Raw genomic sequence first — 24,312 nt, forward strand, 5'->3', positions numbered from 1 at the left:
ACGTAATTAATATATATCTTGAAAAATGCATCGACTAAGCGCGTCTGTTCCAATTCAACGTTGATGGCCTTGTAGCAGTAGAGATGGCTAGATTATTTTGACTAGTATACTACCTTATGCGTGCTCATTGGACGTCTTGTCGACTATTAACTTTGCGACCACCATTCCCTTTACATGAAATTATTGTTTAGGTTATTCGTTAAATTCGGCAAAAGGATTTACTATTTAGGCGTCGCAGATAGATTTATTTACTGAAATTTAACATTTTTTTTTGTAATTGGCTGAACAACCCACGCTCTTGAGTGTCAAGCACATACCTTGAGCGCGAAGGATTGCGAACTTTTTCGCCGCCGACCATAAATGTCTCCTAGCTAAAGGTATCTTTGGGATCCTGTGAATGGGTTATTACCACAGCTCAAGGGTTCCTGTCTAAAGTACTTATTGCATTTACCAATTCGCTAATGTGAGTGGTCCTTAGGTTTATGACATGCAAGAGTATACGTATGCTTAAGCTAGGAGCAGTCACTAAGTGGCAGCGTTCACTTCACGAGGCTTTGTTGTCACACCGCTGCAGTGGTACTGCTGTTGGCCCGGCGCATGCGCATACGCTTCACCTCGTGCAAATTCGGTTTCTGTGTGTGTGTTTTTTTTTTTTTTTTTTACTGTGGTCATCATGGGCATTTAGAAAGCATGTTTTTTTGTAAAGGCAAACGGGAAAAGCTCTTTTTGTAGGCACCTTTATTGGAGATTAGTACAAAAAAACAGGAGCGTGATTATTTTATGAACTTTTAGTAGACAAAGTTTTGCGGCACAATTAATATTGTTTTTAAGCAACCATGTCTCACCGGTGATTTCAGGTACCGCGTCTAGAACTGGTCGCGTCCCAACTTCGTTGGTAATTCGCGGCGCGTCCGCTCAGGAGGCAGGAGTTGGCATCCCTTCAGCCTCTTCCACCTTATATGTTTCCATGTCAAATTGGCCGATCAAAGCTGAAATAGAACAGTCGGAGCGGGCGTTAACGAAGGCGATACTCTGGAAAGTGACTCTAGTGCGGGTAAATTCCCGCTTGTTTGGAAACAGCGCGTTGGACCAGACGTGATTTCTGAGGAGCGGGGAGAACATCGGGAAAGTGCGGACTCTCACCGGTTGTGCGTCCGTACCCAAAAAACTTCGGCTTCCTTCAACTTCCGTCTTGTTTCGTTTTTTTCCCCTTCTTTTACAGCATAACGGTTCCCGCAGCCATTCTCATTTTCGCGGCCTTCATCCTGCCTCTTCTGGGATCCGGCCCCGCCGACGAGGACACCTACATGCAGATGATCAACGGCTGCATCAGGAACTGGTGGACCGTTCTAGTGCACACCAACAACTTCAACCCGGACGGAGAAATAGTAGGGCTTTTTTTTTTTTTTTTCAAACCTATAGGTTTAGGTGATCTCCGAGTGTTGTGAGGGAAAGTAGAAGCACGGACTTTTTTTTAGAGTTACCGACAGTTTAAGAAACAGAGGGAGGGCGGGGCGAGTCGTAAGCATCTTCTAAATTACTGCGCAACCGATCACATTGCGACGTGAGACGGTGAGAATGCCAAAGAATGAACCACAAAGATTGAAGCGCAAAACTATTATAAACCACGCCCTGTTTTTTTTTTTGTCTTTTTTACACCATCGGTGATTTTATGCGGAGCGCAAGTTCGTCTTTTTTATTTATTTATTTATTTGCATACCTACATCGCCTGAAGAGGCATTATAGTAGGAAGGGGCGGGGCACATACATAAAATGTGTACACTACAAACACAAGGTGAAACACAGTTATTCAAGAAGTAGTGCACAACGGTAGTTAGAAGAAACATTGAATCTTTTGAAAAAAACAGATCTGACAATGCCGTTTCAACAATACCACTTGGCAGGTTATTGCAATCCTCAATGGACCGCGGGAAAAAAAGAACAATTGAAAACATCAGTTCTGCTGTGAAACGGACACTTTTTTTATTATCTCTTACTTCTGATACATAGGCAGGCTCAAAAATATACGAGAACCTACTAATTGCTGTATTGTTGTAAAACAATTTTGTTTTATTTTGAGACCGAACCATTTCCGTCGTTGACTCAGAGGCATCCAATTTAGAGACGATTTAAGTTCAGTTCTGCTAGCTCTAAAATCATAATTACCGGCAACATATTTCGCAGCACGATTCTGTACGTTTTCGATTTGCTCTACAAGGTTCTGACTGACGGATCCCATAGGTCACTGACGTAGTCGAGAGCAGACCGCACATGGCACACGAGAAAAATATAATGTCTCCTTCAAAAATGGGGGAGCCATCCTAAAATTGCGTTTAATGAATCCCAGTGACCGGCTTGCTTTCGCTGTAATAGAGTCAACATGTTTATTCCATCTTAAATGGCACGCAAAAAAAACTCCCAAATATTTAGCCTCCGACGCCAGTTCAAGTGAAACACCACCAAGGAATAAATTTAGTTTTTCTAGTGAATCCAGCGCTAATACATTTAGCTACCCCAACCCCTGCGTCTTGCGCACGGGTTGCGGAGACGTCAGTACGACGCCCAGTTCTGACTGGCTCCAATTGGAAGGATAGTGAGTGGACCTTAATGCCAGCTGCCTCGAGGTCTACCCCCTATTCTTCCAGTCGGAGCCAATCAGAGCTCGACATCGTTCTGACTTCCTCGCAACCCTTGCGCACGAAGCAGACTAACATGCGCTTCGCATAGCGATCAGAAACGCAGGGCGCTCTTTATTATGTTTACGCTTCCTGCTTCGTGATTCATTCGTTGCGGTTCTTATCGGCTAATACCCGTAAGCTCGTTGGCCGCGAAGCGATAATGAGATTTGCGGGGCTCGATACGTCCTGCGTAAGGCTGTCAGTGACCTGTATGAAGGTTGGCGAAGGTGAACGATTGCGAATAACAGCCTCGGAAAACAACGAGGTCAGCCGCGGGGAAAGGATGGTGGTAATCCAGCGAAGATATAATTTCGAATGTTTTTTTTTTTCTCTTTTTTTTTTTTGGTGACTGATCGAGGTTGCTCGTTAAGTGCGATAGGTGCCTGCTGTATACAGGGTGTTTTCCCTCCCAACGGCTAAGATTAATTTAAAAAAAGGGACGCTCGAAATTAAGAAACTATTCCGTCGGAATAACGTTGTGGGTGGCGACGGACGTGAGGGTACGAGTAAAACGTGATGGATGTATATTTAATTACCCCAAGTCCACTCATTACCTTTTCTTCTTATGGTCAATTCCACTCGTAGATCCGGAGCGCTTTCCAAAGTTTGCAAGGAAGGTAAAATTCCGCTCCGCGGTACCCACTCCGAATCCACGAGGGGAAGATAAACTTGCATTTTTGGAGCGACCTCCCCCACACTTCTCCCCACCGCTTCTCCCTTTGCCGTTCAAAATGGCCGCTGCTCGAACTTGACAAGCCCACCAACGCCTCAGCCGACTAATCTTTCCGACGACTAGTGACAACTGTCACTGGTTAGCTGCAGAAATAACACGCGACACAGACCAGGCGAAATTATACGTACAACGGCGCCCATGTCACAAATAACGAAGATGTCCGCGTTCGGCACAGTCACATACCTTTCGGACGCCTCGAAGCGGCGGGGCACGGACAGCGATTGCCAGCGGTGGAGTTCAGATTTCTGGTACGACTTTAATAAAAACAGAGGTAACAAACCATCACTTGCGCGGTCGTTGCCTAATCTCTTCTTGCTTTATTGCACGGGAAAACGCCGGCGGGATGCAGTGTAAAAAGATAAACAAACATTGACTGCACAATGAACAGGCCTAACCTTGGGCATGTCAGCGCTTACGATTTACCACGATCTACAGTCCCGGCTTTGTATCCCTGATCTACGCGAGGTAGAAGCGTTCGAGCCGTCACAATCCCGAGTAAACAACCGACGCACGGAACAGATCCAACTCGACGACCCGACAGTGGCCGATCGGACCGGCCCGGCGACCTCTCCAACCTCGCCGCGCATGCGCACTGCCGATTTAGAAGGAAATCACGTGGGCCGCTCTGTCAACTTCCGGAAAGATCCGTGAAATCTCGCAGAGCAAGTTTGGCGGTGTTTGAGGCGTTCCGTGGAGTGGGCGCTGCCAGAGATCTACGAGCGGAAGATGACCAGCTCGAGCCAGATCTGCGAGTGGAATATGCGCGCTCCAAATGGAGCACTTTTGGAGTGCTCGATATTTGCGAGCGGAATTCACCATTAATTTTGTTCTTATCAGGGACATTCCAATCGGACATTTATTGCCCCGGCTTCCAACCATGTCACAGCAGTTGTTAAGATAGCAACCAAAATTCCGAGGACACCTAAGCACTGGCTATGAAATGTGACTGTAAAAGCATGAATGTCGAAATGAACGCCGCTGAGTGCTCCTTCGAGTTTTGCGGTGCGAGTATTGAAGCGCGAGAGGAGCACCCTGCTCACCCCGCTCCCGCCGGGGCCTCCGGCGAGCGCGCGCCACCCTGTTCCATTTACCGGCGCGGGGGCCGCCATTGAGAGGCTTCTATGTGGGGTGCCGTTCGTTGAAACTGACGCGCGCCAGCCAATGGAAATTTATTCATCAGTTGGCTGCTACAGACCACAGTCTTCGCTCCATAGGACAAAAGAATTTAGGTGCCGTTTGGCGAGGCTTCAAAAGCTGATAACGCCCGTTCGCTCCATGGGACCCCCCCCCCCCCCCCCCCCAGTTAATGCTTTCGCATTAAAAACTCAAATATTCTCCGTGCTACTCAATGACGAAGTTATGTTGTATATATACTGCGTTTCATTTCACGTCAGACCACAGCCGAATCTATATACAATTTGATGGAGTTAATCAAGCGGCGCCATGAAATGCACCGTCATGACGCTCGCTCGCTCGTTTACTTTTGTGGTACGCTATGACCAACTAAACCAATCACGCAGAAAGAAAAAGAAAACAGAAAAAGGGAGAATTGAGCATTCCCTGTAAGGCGATTGGTTTAGCCGGTCAAAGCAAACGAACAAATGTGCGAGGGCCGCAACGAGGCACTCTTGGCGCTGCTTGATTAGCACCATCAGGCCACGGCGTCGGCTGGGGTCTGGCTTAAAGTAAAACAGAGCACAGGATAATCAAAGTTTGTGCGAAAAAAAGTATAACGTCATGCCAGTGAGATCGACACAGAATGAAAATGAGCGCTGCGTCATCGTTCGGCTGTACGTCGTCTCCTGTCAGTGTCGAAGGACGCTTCGCGTCAGACTAGGGCCCAATGCGCACTGTGCAAAATAGCAGCGCCCCAAGCGATTCAGATGCACCCTGGCGGCAAGAAATTGTCAACGGGAAGTTTCGGTTCCGTTTTCTCCGGGACCTGCATCTGTCGTCTGCAATCGTCTCATCGCCCCCATTGCTCACATCGTCGTGGTTTGCTCCACACTTATACGCGCGATGCGGTAAGCACCCCTTTATTCTCTTCGCTATATATAAGTCGCAGCGAATAAGGAAACAATTAAGATTTTGCTGGCACGGGGTCTTGCGAAAACGCCGCAACGGTGAAGTCAAGTGAACGCAGATCAGCGAATAGGCTGAACGACCTGCCAGCTCACTGCGTGCATTTCTTTGCAACCTCGAGGGCACCCACTGAGACTGACTAGTACACCAGTTTTATGATAACCTTGTTCCCGTGGCCAATTTCCTCACATCCACGTAGCGAGAGGTGCTGGTGTGCGCTTGAAGGCACTCTCGTACAGCGAGGTTCGTCATGTACTGCGTTAAGGCCCGTTCACACTCTTGCGACCGAGTACGACTGAGAGCGACTTCTTAGGACCGGATGCGAGGCAGCGGAGCTGGTCCTAAGAGATCGCAAGAGGCTTAAAAACCGGTCTGGTCTCTCTCGGTCGTACTCGGTTGCAAGAGTGTGAACGGGCCTTTAGCCTGTTTGAAAATAGCGATCGGCGAAGCAAGGGCGTTATAAAATTGGAGCACTAGTCTCAGTGGCTGGTCTCAAGGCAGTAAACAAATGCAAGGAGTGAGCTGGCACGGCGTTCGGCATACGTCGATCGGAGTTCGCTTGACTCATTGTTGAGGCGTTTTCGCTCCATTCATATGCCAGAAAAAAAGCGTAAATGTTTTGTTTTTCGCCGTGTCTCATATGTATGGACGAAAAGAAAATGGTACTTGGTGCATTGGGCGTAAGTGTAAAGCAATCCACGACGACGTGAGCAATGGCGGTGAGGAGTCGATAGCAGACGACACGTCCTCAACCCGACAAAACCAACCCCGAAACTACCCTTTGACAGTATCCTGATCCCAGAGTGCATCTGACTCGCTGGAGGCGTTGCTATTTTGCGTATTTCCAATTGCGGTTATAACCATCCGAGCGTGATGACGCTACAAGAAGAAAGAGGAGGCTATATGGCACTGGCTGTGATTACTCTGTGTGGTGTTGCCCGCGCCCACTACGGATGCTGTCATCGCTTTCTGATGGCGCGCTTCCGCTTATCCATCTACAGTCAGAGCGTGACGAATCTCGTGAATTTTATTATTGCTCTGCGCACAGCAAAACCGCGGAATCACCTAGTTAGAACGCTGTAAAAATTATTCACAGGGCGTCAACGAGGTTCGCGTTTAGATGAAGTATTTTATAACTTAATCTTAAATCGCAAAAAAATAATATACCTGCATTTAATGCAAAACACACAAAGCGTGCTGATGACAAGCCGTTTGCGGCTTTCGGGTGGGCAATGACGTGTTTAATGTGCTCTCGTCCTTTTTTTTTTTAAGGTTTGCAAGCGTTCATTTTTTCTACAGCCTCGCAATTTAACATCACCTTTTGTTGTGTGCGTGTAGTTACAACGGTACGGCAGTTGAACCCCTTGTTTTGCGTAGTGCTACGGTCCCAGCTGTTTGGCCTTGAAAGATCTCATAAACAGCATCTAATCATAAAAAGACTGAGGTACATTGTAAGAAAAGAGTAATTATGGGACTCATTATACAAACCAATTCGGACAAAATAAGCAAAAATAAGAGCAAAAGGCGCGAAAGCAGCAATTTGGAACAAGGTCTGCTTTTCGACCCCCGAAGTTAACACCGGATGTGGGTACACCGCCTCAGTTAGGTTCGCCAAAGATCGAAGATTGGTAGAAGAGAAAGCATGCATACTGACGGGTTTAGGAGACGTAAATATAACTAATCCCCGAGGCGAGGTAAAATATGACGAGGCTGTCTTGTGATCTGCGATATCATGTTTTCTCCTCTCGGGGTTCAATTAGCTTAGTAAAGAAAAAAAACACGAAACTATTAAAAGCTTGTGTTCCCCTGGCCTTGTCTCTTTCCCTTGCGCTTTGGATTAGAGGCAAGGCTTACCTAGACGGAATGTACTTTTGCTGCCAGAGAAGGGCCACTAGTAAACGACTCGGAGCACGGAACCCGAATTAGTTATGGTAATTTCCAGTTTGGCCTTGGAAATCAGCATGGCAACTCACACTCAGATCTAGACATAGCTAGGCGAAAAGGGCGACCAAGGGCATGATCAAAGCCGCAGTTGTACCACTACAGCAGCCATATAGCAAAGAAAGAAAAAAAGAAAGAAACTCAGCCATGCGCACCCGGGAACGAAACAAGAAACCGTGACTCACACTCTAAAAGCCCACGAGCAACTATTTCCCCGCAGAGCAATTGGGAGAGCCAATTGCTGCAATTTAAAGAGGAAGCTCGGCGACAAATAACAAAACATTAAATATGCCTAAAAAACTTTTCCGTAGATGGTACTGGTTTCGGCAAGTGCTTCGCGGGTATATAAGTAGTCGCTGCAGAGCTGTTAGGGTGCAGAAGGCTGAAAACCACACGGTAAAAAAGTTTTAAGCCGACTGGGTGAGCGGATTGCAGGTTACAAACAATTCGTTTGCTTCTTCCGCAATTTAACGCGCCAGAAGTCGGACGGAACTGAATAATATGTAGGGGGTTTCACCCTACCTCCGCTAGGGAAGTATTTGAGGCTCGTGACTGACCCGAAGTCGTGTCTGCGGAGACGCCCCACCCGCGCTCTACTTAAAGTCATTTCAATGTTTCTCTGTCGCCCGCCCTAAATAAATGATCAATCTCTCCATACACGGCTATCTGGTAAAAGCGCCTTGATAGCGGTCGCATACGGCTGTTTCATGTGTTTGACCGCCTCCGTTCATTTCATCATGCTTAAAGATGGGTGTGGTGATGGGGATGTAGGCGTAACTTATTAAACTTCGTCAAAAAAAAAACAAAAAAAAAACGTGTGTTGGGTATGGGGTTTACCGTAAACATCGGCGGTCGCAAAATTATTTCGGCGTCATATCATCGTGAGGCAGGAGGAGCAAGAGTTACCGGAATTCTGCTCACGATTGCGTGAAAGTCCTCGCTGTTGTCACTACTTTGAAAAAATTTGAGCGAACTTAAGCTGCCTCTATAGCTGACTTCTAATTTCAAGCATGGCATCTCTAGAAGAAAAAAAGAAGAAGAAATATGGCGTTATTTTGGCATCGAAAGCTGTTCTGCTTCAGGTGTAAACAATCGCAGTAGTTTTCATTGATGACACGCTTGAGCACCACTTTTACAATGACGTCAAAATTTTCATCAACATTTTATCTTTAGGTATTGTACATATACGTAAAGTATAGAGAAAATATGTTCCATCAGATACCACTTTAAATGCAGGAAACTTAAAAAAAAGAAATTGGGTTGTGCGTATGTTTATACAGCCTAGAACTTGGTCTGCCTCACAGGGGCGACGAGTCTCTCAGCTGTAGATGAGAAATTTAGCCAGTGCGGTACAACCGCTAGCCTGGGGCCTTTAACGTGCATCACGCAGTAGTCATACACGACCGCACGCCGGTACGATGCTCATCCAGATCGAAACGGGCAGGGGTGGGGCTCGATGTCCAAAAAACCAATATACAGGGTGTCTCGTCAAACTTGTAGTTTCATACTATAAAAGCAACAATGACATACAAAAAAAGCCGATACTTCGCGGGTATATACACATGGCATTCGCAAGAAGTTGTTATGTAAATATTATAAGAATAAAATAATTAATTGCATGGCCTCAGTTCGAAACTTGCTGGGAGACGTCAAATGTCGTCATTTCATTTTCGCTCAGTACATTTTACCCTGTTTTAATCGCATTAATAAAAAAAAAAAAAAAAAAAAAAAGATGAATTTTTTTTTTTTTTTTTTTTTATTCCGTAGATGGTACTGGTTTTGGCAAGTGCTTCGCGGGTATATAAGTAGTCGCTCCAGAGTTGTTAGGGTGCAGAAGGCTGAAAACCACTCGGTAACAAGGTTTTAGTTTGGCAATGCAGTCAAAGGTGCGGGCACGCGTGCCCTTTCCCATTTCGAGCGCGGACCAAAGCTGTGCGCGCGCGGCCCTGCTCTCCTCAAAAATGACCAGAAAAGTGATCCCCGAGTAGAGTAAACCTGGAAAAACTGTGCCATGCCCCTGCCAAAGAAAGCATTTTATTCCTGTATTTTTTTGTAAATGTAAAAAATAATACTAAAAATGTACGGATTCATAGGCTTCTTCACAGCGATTGACGTAGTGGTGTTCAAGAGAAAATCTATTACCAGTAGAATTGTACATTACTTTCATTGAAAACAATTGAATCAATATTAAAACAAGCCTAACGTTTTAAGGAAAAATACACTGTGAACGCCTAAATAATCCCCTGAGGAACCTGACAAATGGCAATTTAAATGCATGCATTTATTTGTCTGAAATTCTGTGCTCATGAAAAGCTGATGCTTTGGTAATGATGCACAAATAGTGAGTTTACAAAATATGGAAGTCATACACTGCGTTAAACTAACTAGTTGTGATTTTGCTTTTCAGTGTTTGCAGCATTTATGGTACGTGAGCGCAGATCTTCAGATCTTTGTGTTCATCGCCTTCCCTCTGGGGTTAATGCTCCTGAAGTAAGTTTCTCCTTGTTTCTTTTCTTTTCTTGCTAAAAATGCGCTTATACGTTTAGCGTCCTAGTTATACCCGTGCCACACGGGCAACTCGAATGCCATTTACAACGAATGACATTTGAACGATCGGCCAATCAGCGCGCGACACTCCAAGCGTAGCGCATTCCACGCGCGACAGATCGCAAGCCGATTCGTCGATCACACGAATGTCATTCGTTGTAAAAGCCATTCGAGTTGCCCGTGTGGCACGGGTATTACTCTACTTCATCAAGGCAGTCTACGAATGGAATAAACGTTTATTGCTTAAGGCCTGCGGTCGCTTTTTGGCTTACTATAAACAGAAAAACGTACCACGATAGAGGACGAAGATTCTTATGGGGGTCATTGTTTGGCCTACCCTGTTTCCTCGCATTTTTTTATCTATATATGTGATGCAGTATAGATAATATATTCACTACGCGGTGCTATTTCTCGATATTTTGGAAATATGATGGCATTGCTCAGAAAGCTTGCGCACTAGGAGGAATTATTTTGAACAGTAGGCATATATCTGGTACGAAAGGTAGGCCAATGTCCCAATGAAATGCGTTAATAACCTAATCCCCGATATAGTTCCCCAAATGTACAGCTTCACTGAAAACATTCGCGAAAATAACATTCATCTAAATGCTCTTTATAGCGAACCAGCATTTGAGGTGATGAAATTGTTTTATGTCGCTTCAGAAATTTGCCTTTAGATTAAACGAGGTATATTATTTGGCCATAACGCCTCGAAGTCGTTTGTACGACCAAGAGTGCCTCACATCTGAGCGCGCCATCTCGATCAGTATCTTTGCACACTGCAAATGTCCTTAAGCCACAGACGACGTATTGTCCCGTCTTCTGCTCAGAGTAATTGTGCCTTAAGGACGTTTTCCGTCCTTAAGGCACGATACTCGTTAAGATGGCGCGTTCAGATTTGCGGCACTCTTGATCGTAGAAATGACGTCGAGGCGTTTTTGCCTAAATAATATTTATTGTTTATTTATAGCCAGCTTTCTTCAAGCGATATAAACAATTTCTTCACCTGAAAAGTTAATCCGCTGTAAAGAGAGTTTAGACGCATCTATTTTCGCCAGTGTTGTGATTTAAGCAGTAAAATTTAGCAACTATATCAGGAATATGCCGCTGACGATACGAACCTATTCAACCAATCAAACAACGTCAGGAATGCAAGTCATTGACACCTTCCTGTACACGATTTGTTTAGTGATGATAGAACACGTACACAAACATGACGAACAGTATATTGATGCGCTTTTGATGCCATTTGATTGATCTCGTCAGCTCGTAGCGTCGGCTGCGTGTGGACTTAAGGGTAAATTAAGTATAGAGTCACTCCGATAGTTCAATGCAAATAAAAATACAAACACCTAATTACCTTGGATTGTAAACAATGATTAGAATAACAATCGAACGGGCATTTGCCTTTACCAAAACAATTCTCCTGCCTTTTAAACTGTGAGTGGTTTCGGTTCCTCACCTCTACTCCTTCTTTGCCATGCTTTTCGCGTGCCAGAGAATCGCTTGCTCTACATTATATTCGACTTTAGCGAAGGCTGGAACACAATTTCAACGTTTACGCTTTTCTATGCAGTCATTGTGACTTTAATCCTAATGATTTTCAAAACGTTAGAGAACGCAAAATTGTTGTTTAGTGTATAAAATATAAAACAAACAGAAACTAAAGGTTGTTCTGAAACAACCTTCCATGAGTGAGTGTATGCTAAGCTTATACTAACTGTCTTTTGACTTATTGAATAGTACTGTGAGCCTGTTGTCGCCTTGTGGCCTCTCTGTAGTCATCACGTGACCCAGTAATTGGTGTCACTGTACACATTTATTTGTATTTTGATTCAATTTCAAGGCCTCAGAACATTAAACTTTTCGACATGGGCTTCATTCTTCTCCAGGTTCCCCAAGTCGGCATGCTTCGCTGCAGTGGTCGTGGCGATAGCGTTCAACGGCCTAATAAGTTTCCAAGTTTACTCGCACAACTTGTTCTACGCTTTCACTTCAGGAACTAATGACGTGGCGTAAGTTGATGCTTCATTTGATCATGTTTTGCTCGCGACTTTCTCAAGCCCCAGATGTTCGCTTATTTTCGACCTAGAACGTCAAGGTCGCGGAAGCACCGTGGCCAATTTCGTTATGCGGGTTTTGAATTAGAGCTTTATAACACAAATAATAATAAAAAAAACGACAATTAAAGGAGAGGTAGATGCATTTTCTGGTAATAAGCAGGAGGTCCTGTAGTCTCGCTACTACCGGTTCACCCCAAATTTAGAGAAAAGAAACGAAAGTTTCTTGTTTGTTTCTGACGTAGTGTTCGGCTGACGTAGCACAACGCTGAGCCAGTGCTCGGCGGGGGCACCGACTGAACACGAACAACGCGAACCCAACGCTGACGCGACGTTCGTCTCCAATCAGCCCCGCGCTCGATCGAGGTAGATGACGTAAGAAATCAAGGCCACTAGCTGAAGAAACATGGACTATGGGAAAGTAGATTTATTAATGCATATGACTCAATTTTCTTAATCGGGAGGTAACTTGCGTCACCTATACAGTCCTAATTTTGCAGAGCTAGCTTTTAGGTAAACAACAAAATAAAGTAATAGATTAATTTTACTCCCCCCCCCCAAATAAATTTGAGGGTAAGGTATATTCGCAGTAATAGGTCGGGAATGTTGCAATGACTTCGGAGCATTACTTAACAATAAATTGCTTTATTAATGCCCCTAGAAGTTTTTGACTTATGAGGAATAAAATGGAAAGATATGAAAAGAAATCAAATTAAATCAAATGAGGGCAGCAGCTTTATTTCAGGACTTCGGAAAGCGACTCACCTCTCGAGTATCCTTAACACGAGATAATAATAATAATAATAATAATAATAATAGTAATAATAATAATAATAATAATAATAATTTTATTCCTCACATATTCACATACACAATGAAAATACGGGTCTTTCCAAGCCAGATGCGGCTTGTGGGACAAAACCCAACAAGTAAACGACGAATTTTTTTTTATGTGTCCACCAGCAGCACTTTATAACCTTAAGGAGTGGTACACTTTCGTAAAAAAACAACAACAACAACAACAAAAAACATGTACAAGGTAGAAGAAAATAAGATACAAACAATGTCTTAAAAATCTACACACTAGTGTCTCGATTGATCGTCACAAAGTTTATCACAAAAAGAATGCCTATTACATACTTGTCTAACTTGCTAAATTCGAGATCCATTCTTGAAATTGACGACTTATATGCGGTATATGCGATCGTGACATTCCTTTGTTTTTGTTTCTTGCTTTTTTTTCTTTTAATTGCTTCTCGTTATAGCTTGTATGAATAGTTGTACGGGGCAACGTGCGAAATAGCAATGACTAAAAAAGCTGTATTTATGGACGAACCATATCTTGTTGCGAAGTCGTCCTTAATACTGCGGTTAGCCCGATAATGTGAAACTGAACTATGGTTTCGTCCTCTAAATGCGACCTTCGCCGTAACATATTTCCGCTACTCTGTAGGCTGATTCATAATCGATCGTAAAAAAAACAGTCCTGCGAAGGAAGTGAAGGCAGATCGTTCCATGAACTGCGCCAAACGCGGCCTCGATCAAATTATTTAAATACCGTGGTTGAAAGCATTATCCACAGATGGCGCCACACGTCCCGTCTTCGTAGGGTTTTATGGTCGTTACGTAATAGAATTATACTTTCAACGACGGAGCTTCCAGCCAGGAGACGAAATATTGGGACTCGTTTTGACATAGTACTTCATAAAGAAGTTAGCAATAAAACATGTTTTCTAGTGAACTAAAACGCAAAATTTGTAACAGGCCATTTTTTTTACGTATCAGCTCTTTATTACCTTTTTTTTTTTCGGGGGTCCCGAAGTTAGGGGGTCGACCTATACGACGTATCGACCAATATGCGAGTAAATACGGTATGTTGAAAAAATAAAAAAAGCACAGCTTTTGTCTGCATCTGTTGTTATTCTTATGATTTTCTCACTGTCTATGAACAGCCCCACGTGCTACTCTTTTCGCAGAATCTGTGAATAACCAATCGTTGAGATGTAAATCAAAGTCAAATCAAGTCAAATCTTTTTTTTTTTTTTACTCGTTAAATCAAGAAAAGGACATCTGGCACGCCCCAGCGGAGGATCGGTGATTAATTTCGACCACAAGAGAATTTTTGGACGTGCAAGCGAAAGCCGCGCGGTTACACGGCGCTTTTTGCAAAATTATCCTCCGTCGGATATCAGGCGCACCTCGGCCGGGACCCGGCAACTGGATATTCGTAAGCCTTCGCTCTGCCTCCGAGCGACCGAAACGGCTTCGGAACTGAGAAATCGACGGACCAGACATAATGATTTCAGATGGGAAGAATATTCTTGCTTTAACGTTGATTATTATGTTTCACTGGCCTAAAGTTTACGGTACACTAAATGCTTGGATAGCACCGCTTTCGGAGTCTGGCCGCTGTTGATGTCTTCAGCGGATTAAAAGCATAGGATATTGTCGTGGTTTATAAATAAAATAACACAGGAGGTCTAGTTCATAAGCATTTGAAACTTATGCTCAATCTTGAAAAGCATGCGTGGAAATCTACACCCGCAACACAATGCAAGAACGAACATCACATTAAATTTCCATTGGGCAGTATATATATTGCCATGCTTTACAGAGTGCATAATAAACATCATAAACGCATGTGGCAAATTTAAAGACAGTGCAGCTAATGGGCGCGATAAGTGCCCCTAAAAGTGTGTGTGGGGGTGTGTGTGTTTTTGCGTATTTCAGCTTTAACGGTTTTAGAAAATAATATAACTTAGGTATTTTGGAGATTATGTCCCGTGATGCAGCACGAAAATTTGAGGCCCTTAGAAGGTAATGAGGATGCCCAACAATTAGTACATTCAATAATACGCATTCAAATGTCCAAAGTGCTGTGTTCCAAAGTGTGTTCAAAAGTGCTGAACTTCTGAGCAATGCTAAGTTAGAATTGCGAACCACGCCAAAAATTTACACTGTTAATATTTAGGAGAAAAAAAAGCGACTCTAGTTTTTTTAAGACGCCACGTGTTCCCCGTATCCCTATCTAGGCCTAGCTCAGGCAGGCCGTGGGTCGTCGCAATGTCGGGGCGCTTCCCTTACGAGGCGAGGTCTCATTCCCTTGTTGACGGCTCTCCCTTTCCCTTCTCGGGTGACCTGCCACTGGCACACCCTTCTGGATCATTCAGTCTTGGGCGCATTGGACCCTCCGGGGAGCGAATCTAATTCCGACAACGCGCGTGCGTCCATTCCAGCAGGCTACATAAGCCGGCCCAAAAGACGGACGAGGGGCCGAGGGGCTCTCCTCTGGGAAGGGTCTTGCTCCACCGAGCTCTGTTCTTTTTTAGCCTCTTCCCCTTTCCGTGAATCTGCCTATCACGGCAGGGCGGGGTCCTACCGGTGATCATGTCACAATTGGGAGTTTTCGTGGATCGTTTCCGATGTCTCGCAACGCTCTCCACAACAAGGTGAAATATCCGGAACTTTACAGTCAAAGCCATCGGCGCGCAGGCGCATTAGCGGCTTCGTTGCGGAGGGCTTAGCGGAGGGGTGAACGCGGTCTACGCAAACTCCCTAATTGGAAGCTTTCGTAGACCGTTTTCACACCTCCGGTACGCTCTCTGAAACGAAGACGCCACTACTGCGCATGCGCGGCGCTAGCCTTGCCTTCAGAGTCCAGGATGTCGTAGTGGGTTCCGGGGAACGTTACGGGAAAGCTAAAATGATTTACGAAAACACCCTAGTGAGGCAGCACCGATACTGCGAACTTATCGAGAGCAAAGCGTGTCGGCATATCCTGACAATAAGCACGTCGTTCTACGGGCCCACAAACATACTCATACTGTGTTTTTAGGAAATACCCTGCCCCCCCCCCCCCCCCCCCCCCTCCAAGAAGGGGAAACCCATAGTACTTGCATTGCACGCTGGGGTTGGTAAAAATTCATTTTCTCGAGATGTTGATTAACCAAATCTTAAATGTAGGTAAAAAATATTTTGCAAATAAAATGACATAAAATTTGGAACTAAATATATATACCAATTTATTATTTCATAGATTTTTCGAATTGATTGACAAGCCGAATAAGAACCTACTGTAAAATCAAATAAAATTGGTCAAGGTTCGAATGACCCTTAACACATCAATTAAAAAGCTAAATTCGGCTCACCGATTGCTCTATATAACTTCTAAAGGTGCCAATAAAAACTAAATCAACAAGAGACAACATGTGTAAGCCGGCGAATTTCCCGTGCTGCCGAATATGCTCTGCCGACATTTTGGAGGGCACATTCCTAAGTAGCACCGAACGTTGTAGCAACGTTCACATAACGTAGTGTGCTAACGGTGTGAATACGTGAATAATGGAATAGAATTTCCATGTCACAGCAACATTACATGGAAAAGTTGAATTAACGTGATGGCACACCATTGTGATATCTGCTGAAAAAAAGAAAACCTGTAAACTAATATGCATATACTGTCAATAAAAGAAAGCACAGCTATGTTTATCTTGAGCGACACAAGTAATATGTATCAACGAGGAGAACACAATTGCAACAGTAGGCCACTGGGCACAAAACCTTTTTTTTCTAAACACCATAAGTGGTTTTAGTGAGAAGGATTTTTTTTTGGTTGGAATATGAAAGTAAATGTGTACACATGCACAGTTAAAAATTGTTCAAGGTGTTCTTTACTTAGCATATTCCAAGTACTGATATGTACACATTCTATCATAGCCCAGGATATATATAGTCATGACGTTAATTGAACATAGTTATTGAACTAAATCATTTTTGAGACATTGGCAAAAAAAAAAAAAAAAGAATTTCGCACTATTTAAAACTGTTTTTTTTATTACAGATAGAGTGTAATCACCCAGTTAGTTGCAAAGGTTTTTTTCATGATTATATCCAATTATATGCAAAGGTGGGCGAGAGCTGGACAAGAATTACGAAAATAATCCCTGGAGAAGGGGAACAAGAGGGACAAAGGACAAACACGAAGCTTTGGAGATTTGTGTTTGTCCTTTGTCCCTCTTGTTCACCTTCTCCAAGGATTATTTTCGTCAAGGTTTCTTCACGTGTGGTTTTCTCCAGGAATTTAGATCACAGTCCTCGATTATTTCGTATCAGATTGAACTAATTTCTTATACCAGATCTCCACGAAGTCCACACAATCTGGACATTTCTCGAATAAAGTGCCGTAATCTCAAAGTCCGCGATTGCTTGAGATCTCTTTGAAGTTGGGTTCACCTGCATTATACATAAAGGTGAACCAGTGTTTGCTGCAACGCGTTACAAGGGACGACGTCACTTGTAACGTGCTACTTCTTTCGGTAACGTAGTAACGTACTCGTTCTTTTTCAAAACAGTAACGGGTAGCGTGCTTATGTTACTTATTTCAAGTAAGGGGTTACGTAGTTACGTTACTCGTTACATCTTCCCGAGGGAGGAAAAAATATTAAACTTTAAGATTATTGGTATTTCTAGGCGCCAAGATATGAATGAATTCTTGCACTCCTCCCACGAACCTTCAAAACTTTGTTTCTATACCAACGCAAAAAGTCTCACTTTAGATGAGCCACGATGCCAACTACATTTGTGCCAGTGTCGAAAAACGCTGTCACTCTGAATTTATAAATAACAAGTCACGCAAAAGTAACAAAAAGTAACGTGAGTAACCTTTCATTGGTAAGAGTCATATGTTTCTTTTATTTTGAGGTAGCATACGTCGGTAACGCATCATTTTATTTGCAAGCAACGAGTAACGTATATCGTTTCTTCTGTTTTTCCTTATCTATTTCCGAATTCGCGGGCGGATTCCCGCAGGCGGAAAGTGTATATTGGAGCCGGGTGGCGAAATTAACTCGTCGTTGGTGGGCAATCTGGATCCGTTCGGGACCCATATAGAGATTTTCCGGCAGCGACGAGTCGATTTCGCCATTTACTCTAAGAACCACGTTCCGAATGCGGGGATCCGCCCGTGAATCCACAAGTGAACAAGTTCCGTAACGCCTACAACGCTGAGGTGAACGTATACTCACTGCTTCTGACCTCAGTTTCCTTCACATTTCCCAACAGCGTTTCATATAACATCAATATATAAAATTTGCGAAACGTTACAGGAAACTCTGATAAAATTGTGTTAATGTTTTCAAATTATGTTACTATAATGTTACCTTAGTAACATCGCAGTTACGTTATTTTATATGATATAACATCACGCAACGCTAGCCGCATTCCAGTAAGGTTGTGGCTGAATGGATGGATGGATGGATGTTCCTGGCTATACCCTTTGTAACGGGCGGTAGCTTGCGCCACCTCGTCTTTGCTACAGGGTTGCAAAGGTGCTACAAATCTCAACTAACCGTTCCATTTAGTAACGTCTGCTACTGTATACTGCTCAGCCCAGGTCACACTTAATGGACAGAGATCATTTTCCCTTTTTACTTTCCCCATTTACAGAAAGCTGGCGCGGACGATGAAGTACACGTACCTGCGGCCTTTCTCACACGTCAGCTCGTACCTCACCGGAATCTTGTGCGGCTACGTCTCCGTCCAGCATAAGAACGTGTCAGTTCGTCCGGTAAGAAGTACTCACATTCCGACAGAGCCAGCATAAACAATCGTTACCACCGACTGAGTGGTCTTTTGCAATGAAGAGTGACCCTCAGGGGGACAGGTGTCTGCCACTGCCACCACCGCTGCCGTGACACCACCAGGATCGCGACCGGCGACAGTAGGATACTTTTATGACGTCATCAAGAAGATATCGAGGGACCCCTTTTTTAGACACGGTAAACAGACCAGTCGGAGATGCGTTCCGGACGCCGTAAAAACACCTAGAAGCTCTTTTACAAGACTCTTATGCCAACACAAGAGCGAATTGCTGGATTTTACGCGCCGAGTAGAGAGGCGAGCGCACAATGCCCACGAATGCCGCGTCATCGCTTGGCTGGGACTTAGGTATTTATTAATCAATGTGAGTCCCAGACGAACGCTAACATAGCAGTCGTGTCAAATCTGCGCTCCGTGTTGTCCTCTTGTATAGATTGCCCCACTGTTTACACAAAAATAGACTTTCAGATAAAGAAAAGCTTTGAGGAGCCGTGATTTATCATAACGAAACAAACTGCACAGACTTTACGTAACAAAAGCAACAATTTAATCGGACGTTTCTTCTCTCATACAGGAGACATCACCAGAGAAGCCAAGAGGCAGGAATGAGACAGACACCAACCAGAAATCCTATTTAAGGAAGTCCGCTCACACCTCGGGAAGGGGTCCACGGTTGGAGTTGCAAGCCGTCGAACCACTCCGGATTCACAATGACTCTAAGTACCTTCGTAGACAACATCTTTGTTCGCGCGCCAAGGTCGACGTATTCTCGAAGTTAAAAGTGTGACTCGCTGTCCAATAATGGTAAAGCAGTCCCGCCTTTGCCAGAGTGACATGCGCAGCCTTTTCCACGTCACGCTTATGTTCTTTCAAATAGGTGCGACGTTTGCGGCCAATCTCCCTAATATACAATGTGTCACGTTCTAGACAGCTCAATTTATGCACAACACCACACCGGAACTGTGGCCGAAGGGGGGGGGGGGGGGGGGGGGTTGTCTTTTAGTTTGGCAACCATTGCAAACTGTCATGGAGCACGTGGAAGAAACCGCTTTACAGCGGACTGTGCACCCAGTAAGGATTTATAGACGTTACGTAAACGACACTTTTGTGAGTTTAAACGCAGGCCATGCCAGTGACTTTAATTCCACTTTGAACAGCGTTGAACCTTTAATCCGATTCACACGTGAATTAAAAAAGGACAATCACACAGCCTTTACTAGATGTTAATGTATGCCGAAAAAGCACCGGACACATGGAAAGAACTGAGTACCGCAAACATTGTGTCGCAGTAACATCTTAAAGTGCAACTCACATCATCCGATTGAGCACAAAAGAGCAGTCTTAAAAACTCTGCTACATCGGTCAGAAAACATTTTTTCTCATCCGGGACTACGCGCATCTGAAGATAATGTTATTGTCGACTAGCTTGTGACGCGAGATAATCCTAGACATTTTATCGAAAACACACATAAGTAGTTGAGGCAAGGAAGACGTAATGATAAAAATGGTCTTAGACCAGGGAAAGAAACAATTTCGTTCATTAAAGGCGTTTTTTAGTTTATTCTCAAGGCCCTTGCATCTTTCAACGGGTGTAGCACGATTGCCCCGCGTGCAAAATCTATGTCGCAAAACATGCGTTATTAACACCACGCTAAAAAAAAAAAAAAGAGAAACGCGTTTGATTATTTTGGTTTTTATTCTACCCTGCTAAAAGCCTCGTTTTCACTGCCCCCGTCCACCCGGCCGTTTGAAGCAGCACTGTTCAAATCATCTTCCAAGTGAAAGGAACAAAATAAGGCTCACTTGTACCGCAGAAAAATTTAGAATGGCGTTCAAGTGTCCAATCTTATAAATCTGCATAACCAACAATGAACTCTGCTGTGATAGAGGTATGTTCAGACGCAGAATTACAAACTTAATCTACCTAGATAGATACAAATATTTTTGAAATGACGTAATAAGAATAGATGTGGTGTTTGGTGCTGTGTGCGTAATAAGCATGGCGCCATGAGCTGCGGGGTAATAGTTTTGACAGAATCCACTTCGTCGGAACCGTGAATCCTCGCATGCTTCAGAGTCGACAAAAGCTTTGGTTAATGTTTTGCCAGTGACTGATTTTTTTTTTTTCTGTTTGTTCTCACTCCTAAGTCGCAAGACGTGAATGTGTATAGGTACGCCTGAAGAACGGGAAGCTTTATCCAGTTATTCCCTGTTTAAATCCCGCGTATGGTATGATTATGTTACAGAAGTTTGCCTGCGCACTTACTGTCTGCTAGTTTAAAGCAGAATGCTCCGCCTTCGCGCTGAGGACCCGGCCACCTACCATGAGGGATTCGCGTCATCGGTTTATGAAAGCGGGGCAAAATGGCCGTAACGTTTGCCGCGGGGCGTTTGACACGGGGCTTTTGACATCGGGTGCTTTTAAGCACCCCCTCTTTCAACATCCAAATACCTTTTAAATGTCATCTTAAACTACGTGAATTCGTCCATCATCCCCCCTTCCTGAAATTCCAATGTGGCGTTGTGTGTAAATTGGAGTATCTATGGGGCTTCTAAAAGACATTAGAAGGCCCGCAAAAATCGGTTTCTCAGCATTTTGCGCTGCGATTTACTACTGAAGTGCCACTAGGTGGTGGAAGCATAGGGTGAAAATATCAACGGATGAGCTTAAGTTGCTCATAAAGTAAAACAAGAAAAAAAAAATAAGTAAAACATGTTTTGGGCACCGGCATCCGCAGAGGATGCCATGACCGGGCTCGAATAGTTAAATCTGCCACCGACAGATGTTGGAAGCATGAGCGCGCCGTTGCTGACCTTAGCAGACAGTCTTCGAAAAGTTTTCACCTATGGTTTTCTCTGTGCGGGCGCGCGTCTCTCTAATGTTAAATTCCAATCATGCGATAATTTATTCATTTATTTATTCAAATACGAAAACCAATTTATATCCCTCATGGCTCCCTTATTTTTGGTACCGAGAAGATCGGTCGAGTCGCTGCATTGCTCTCGTGTTTCACGTTGCGTCTTCTTTCGGTAGCACATACAACTAGGCGAGCCCGGTCATGACGTCGTCTGCGAATGCCGCGGCAAGCAGCCCCAAACTGTTTCTTTTTGTTATTTTTTTTTATCAAAGTAAGTTTATTTTTTTTATATTTTCACTCGATGCTTTCATCACCTAGCCGGACCTCTGTAGTAAACCGCAGCGTGATACCTTGAGAAGCCGATTTTTGAGGACTGCCTAAATTGGATGAGAAGCGTAAGTTAACTCGCTTTATTATGACGCCTCGTATATTGGGGAGACCGGGCGCAAACGTTGCACCCGTATAAAAGAACACAAGCGTGACATGGCGAAAGCCACCCATGCCACTAGGGCAAAAACTGAGCTGGTTGACTTTTGTTGGACAGCGGGTCACAGTTTTGACTTTGAGAATGCGTCGACCTTTGCGCGCGAACAAAAATTGGGTCTTTAAAGGTACTTGGAGTCATGGTGCATCCGGAGTGATTAATCGGCTTACAACTCCACCGCGGCCCCCTCCCCGAAGTGTGCGCGGACCTCCTTAAATAGGATTCCTAATTGGTGTTCTTTTGATTCCTTCCTCTCGGCTTCACCGATGATGTCCCCTCTATGGGAGATGAAAGTCCGACTAAATTGTTATATTTGTATCGTGAATTCGGTCTGGCTTGCTTCATCAAGTCAGCGTTCACCCACATCTACAGATCTACAGTATGGGCAAGGCGCTTGCGCAGAAACCTGATTCGCGAGAGATGACGTATCTGCGCATGCGCAGTACCCGGCAGCAGCGCCACCTCAGCGGTGTGACGTCCGAGAGTTGAGTTGGTGTCTCAGGGACGAGGGAAATCTGACGCTGTGGCTTTTCTGTCTGTAGGCACTGTCAGATGAAGTCACACTGAGGTGGCTTATTATGATCATACTTCTCGCTTCACGATTTTCTGTTCGGCAATTTTATTTACTGATGCCGCCTTCCCATTAGCTGAGAAACGGTAATAAAATGCGTCAAACGCGCCAGGCCCCGCGCTTTTTAAGCTGCACGTGATTTAAGCATAAACCATTCCTGAGAACTCGGCTCAGAGAGTGGCCGTAAGAATTCTACTTGTAAATCCTTACATATCAGAAATCGAGCACCCAAACGCCTTTTTACAAAAAGTTTTGTCTATTTTTTAGAGCTCAATTCATATGTGGATAAATATTAAAAATTGGATTAAATGACGGCAGTGCATTCTCTACGTCCTACTCCGAATGTTCATCGTCTGCCCGCTGATTTGCTGGCTTTCTCCCAGATGCTCATCGTTCGTATATTTCTTCCAAATGAATACTTGTCGCGATTATTCTTTGTAGCCAGCCTCTCTACTATGTCGTTCTCAGCGTTTCTGCGTTTATCAAGCTACCCGGGAGCGAGCTTGCAAACTAATGTGCAGGCGACGAACAGGCTGGTAAAGAACATAGAACATGCACGGCCGTCGTTTTTGTTAGATTTTTAATTCTTGAACACTCCTGAGTTAAGCTTTAATAAAAATTAAAATAAAACGTCTTGCGAGGCGTGCCGGTTGTACCGGTCGTTACGGCAGCTCAGTGTACGTAAGGAACTAGAGTACAGTTCAATGTCAACCACTGCTAAAACTATTTAAAATGATGGAGTCTTGTTTTTATCTTCTTTTTTTCCACAGATATTGCAAGCCGCTTTCTGGGTCACGTCGTTTGGTCTGGCTTGCTTTGTCATGTTTGTGACTTATGACTGGAACAAGGGACATCTACCAGGCGTCGTCACGAGCGCGCTTTATGGCGGATTCCATCGAAACCTCTGGTCGCTCGTGTATTTTTGGCCCTTTTACGCATGCGCAACTGGACGTGGAGGTTCGTTTGTCAGTTTTGTTGTCTTAGGAAATACGCGGACCCCCGCAGACTTATTAAACAAAGGAAATAAATATTACGAAATGTGTACAGTAGCATATACGCATATAACATAGACTGAGATAAAAAAAAAAAAAATCTTTTACCCTACTGAAATGGAAAAAAAAACACACACACACAGAAAAACGTATGCGCCAATACGATTCATATTTCTCATAAGTTTTTAAGGGTAATCCATATGAATAAAATTCAGAAAATTAGGTAGTTTTTTATACTTAACAATCCGTATTCTTTTATTTGTTTCAATGATAGCAAGATCCAGAAGCACTATTGAAGGAAAGTCAAAAGAAATGATAGTATATAAGCACATTTACTACAAGAATGCATTAAAGACATGAGCAATCAAGGATTAACAAAAATATTTTTTATTTCTATTTTTGATGGATCGATGATAATAGAGACACTCAAAATAGGGGAAGGCGGTTCTACTTTAAGTGGTTCAAGACAACCTCCTTTGTCACATCTACTTATAATAACATAAAACTCAAAATGGTGTCGATGCAAGCTGCCCTATATATATATTTAATGAAAATATCGCTCATCGCGCAATCGCTAAAGACAGGTGGAAGAATTTGATACCAGGAAACTTTCGACAGTCTTCAAGGTAAATGAAACTTTGCATTTTACGTTTATTCAGCCATGCATTGAGTATCCATCGATCGTCTGGGATCCACCACAATTTATAAATGGACAAGCTTCAAAAGGCACAAAACAAGTGCGCTATATTTTTGTAAAATAACTACGAAT

At 43.9% G+C, this 24,312-nt stretch overlaps 1 protein-coding gene across 1 annotated transcript in view; it reads left to right on the top strand.

Annotated features, from left to right (window-relative positions):
- Window positions 1-24,312, top strand: part of LOC121046936 (nose resistant to fluoxetine protein 6) — a 51,979-nt gene that overhangs the window by 18,244 nt on the left and 9,423 nt on the right. The window contains exons 9-13 of the mRNA XM_040501686.2: window positions 1,223-1,388; window positions 9,842-9,924; window positions 11,874-11,996; window positions 18,486-18,606; window positions 23,322-23,508. Coding sequence (XP_040357620.1) covers window positions 1,223-1,388; window positions 9,842-9,924; window positions 11,874-11,996; window positions 18,486-18,606; window positions 23,322-23,508 — 680 coding nt within the window. The remainder of the gene's footprint in view (window positions 1-1,222; window positions 1,389-9,841; window positions 9,925-11,873; window positions 11,997-18,485; window positions 18,607-23,321; window positions 23,509-24,312) is intronic.

This window comes from Ixodes scapularis, unplaced genomic scaffold (genome assembly GCF_016920785.2).
Source record: "Ixodes scapularis isolate PalLabHiFi unplaced genomic scaffold, ASM1692078v2 PGA_scaffold3__209_contigs__length_174095766, whole genome shotgun sequence".
NCBI classification, from domain to species: Eukaryota; Metazoa; Arthropoda; class Arachnida; order Ixodida; family Ixodidae; genus Ixodes; species Ixodes scapularis.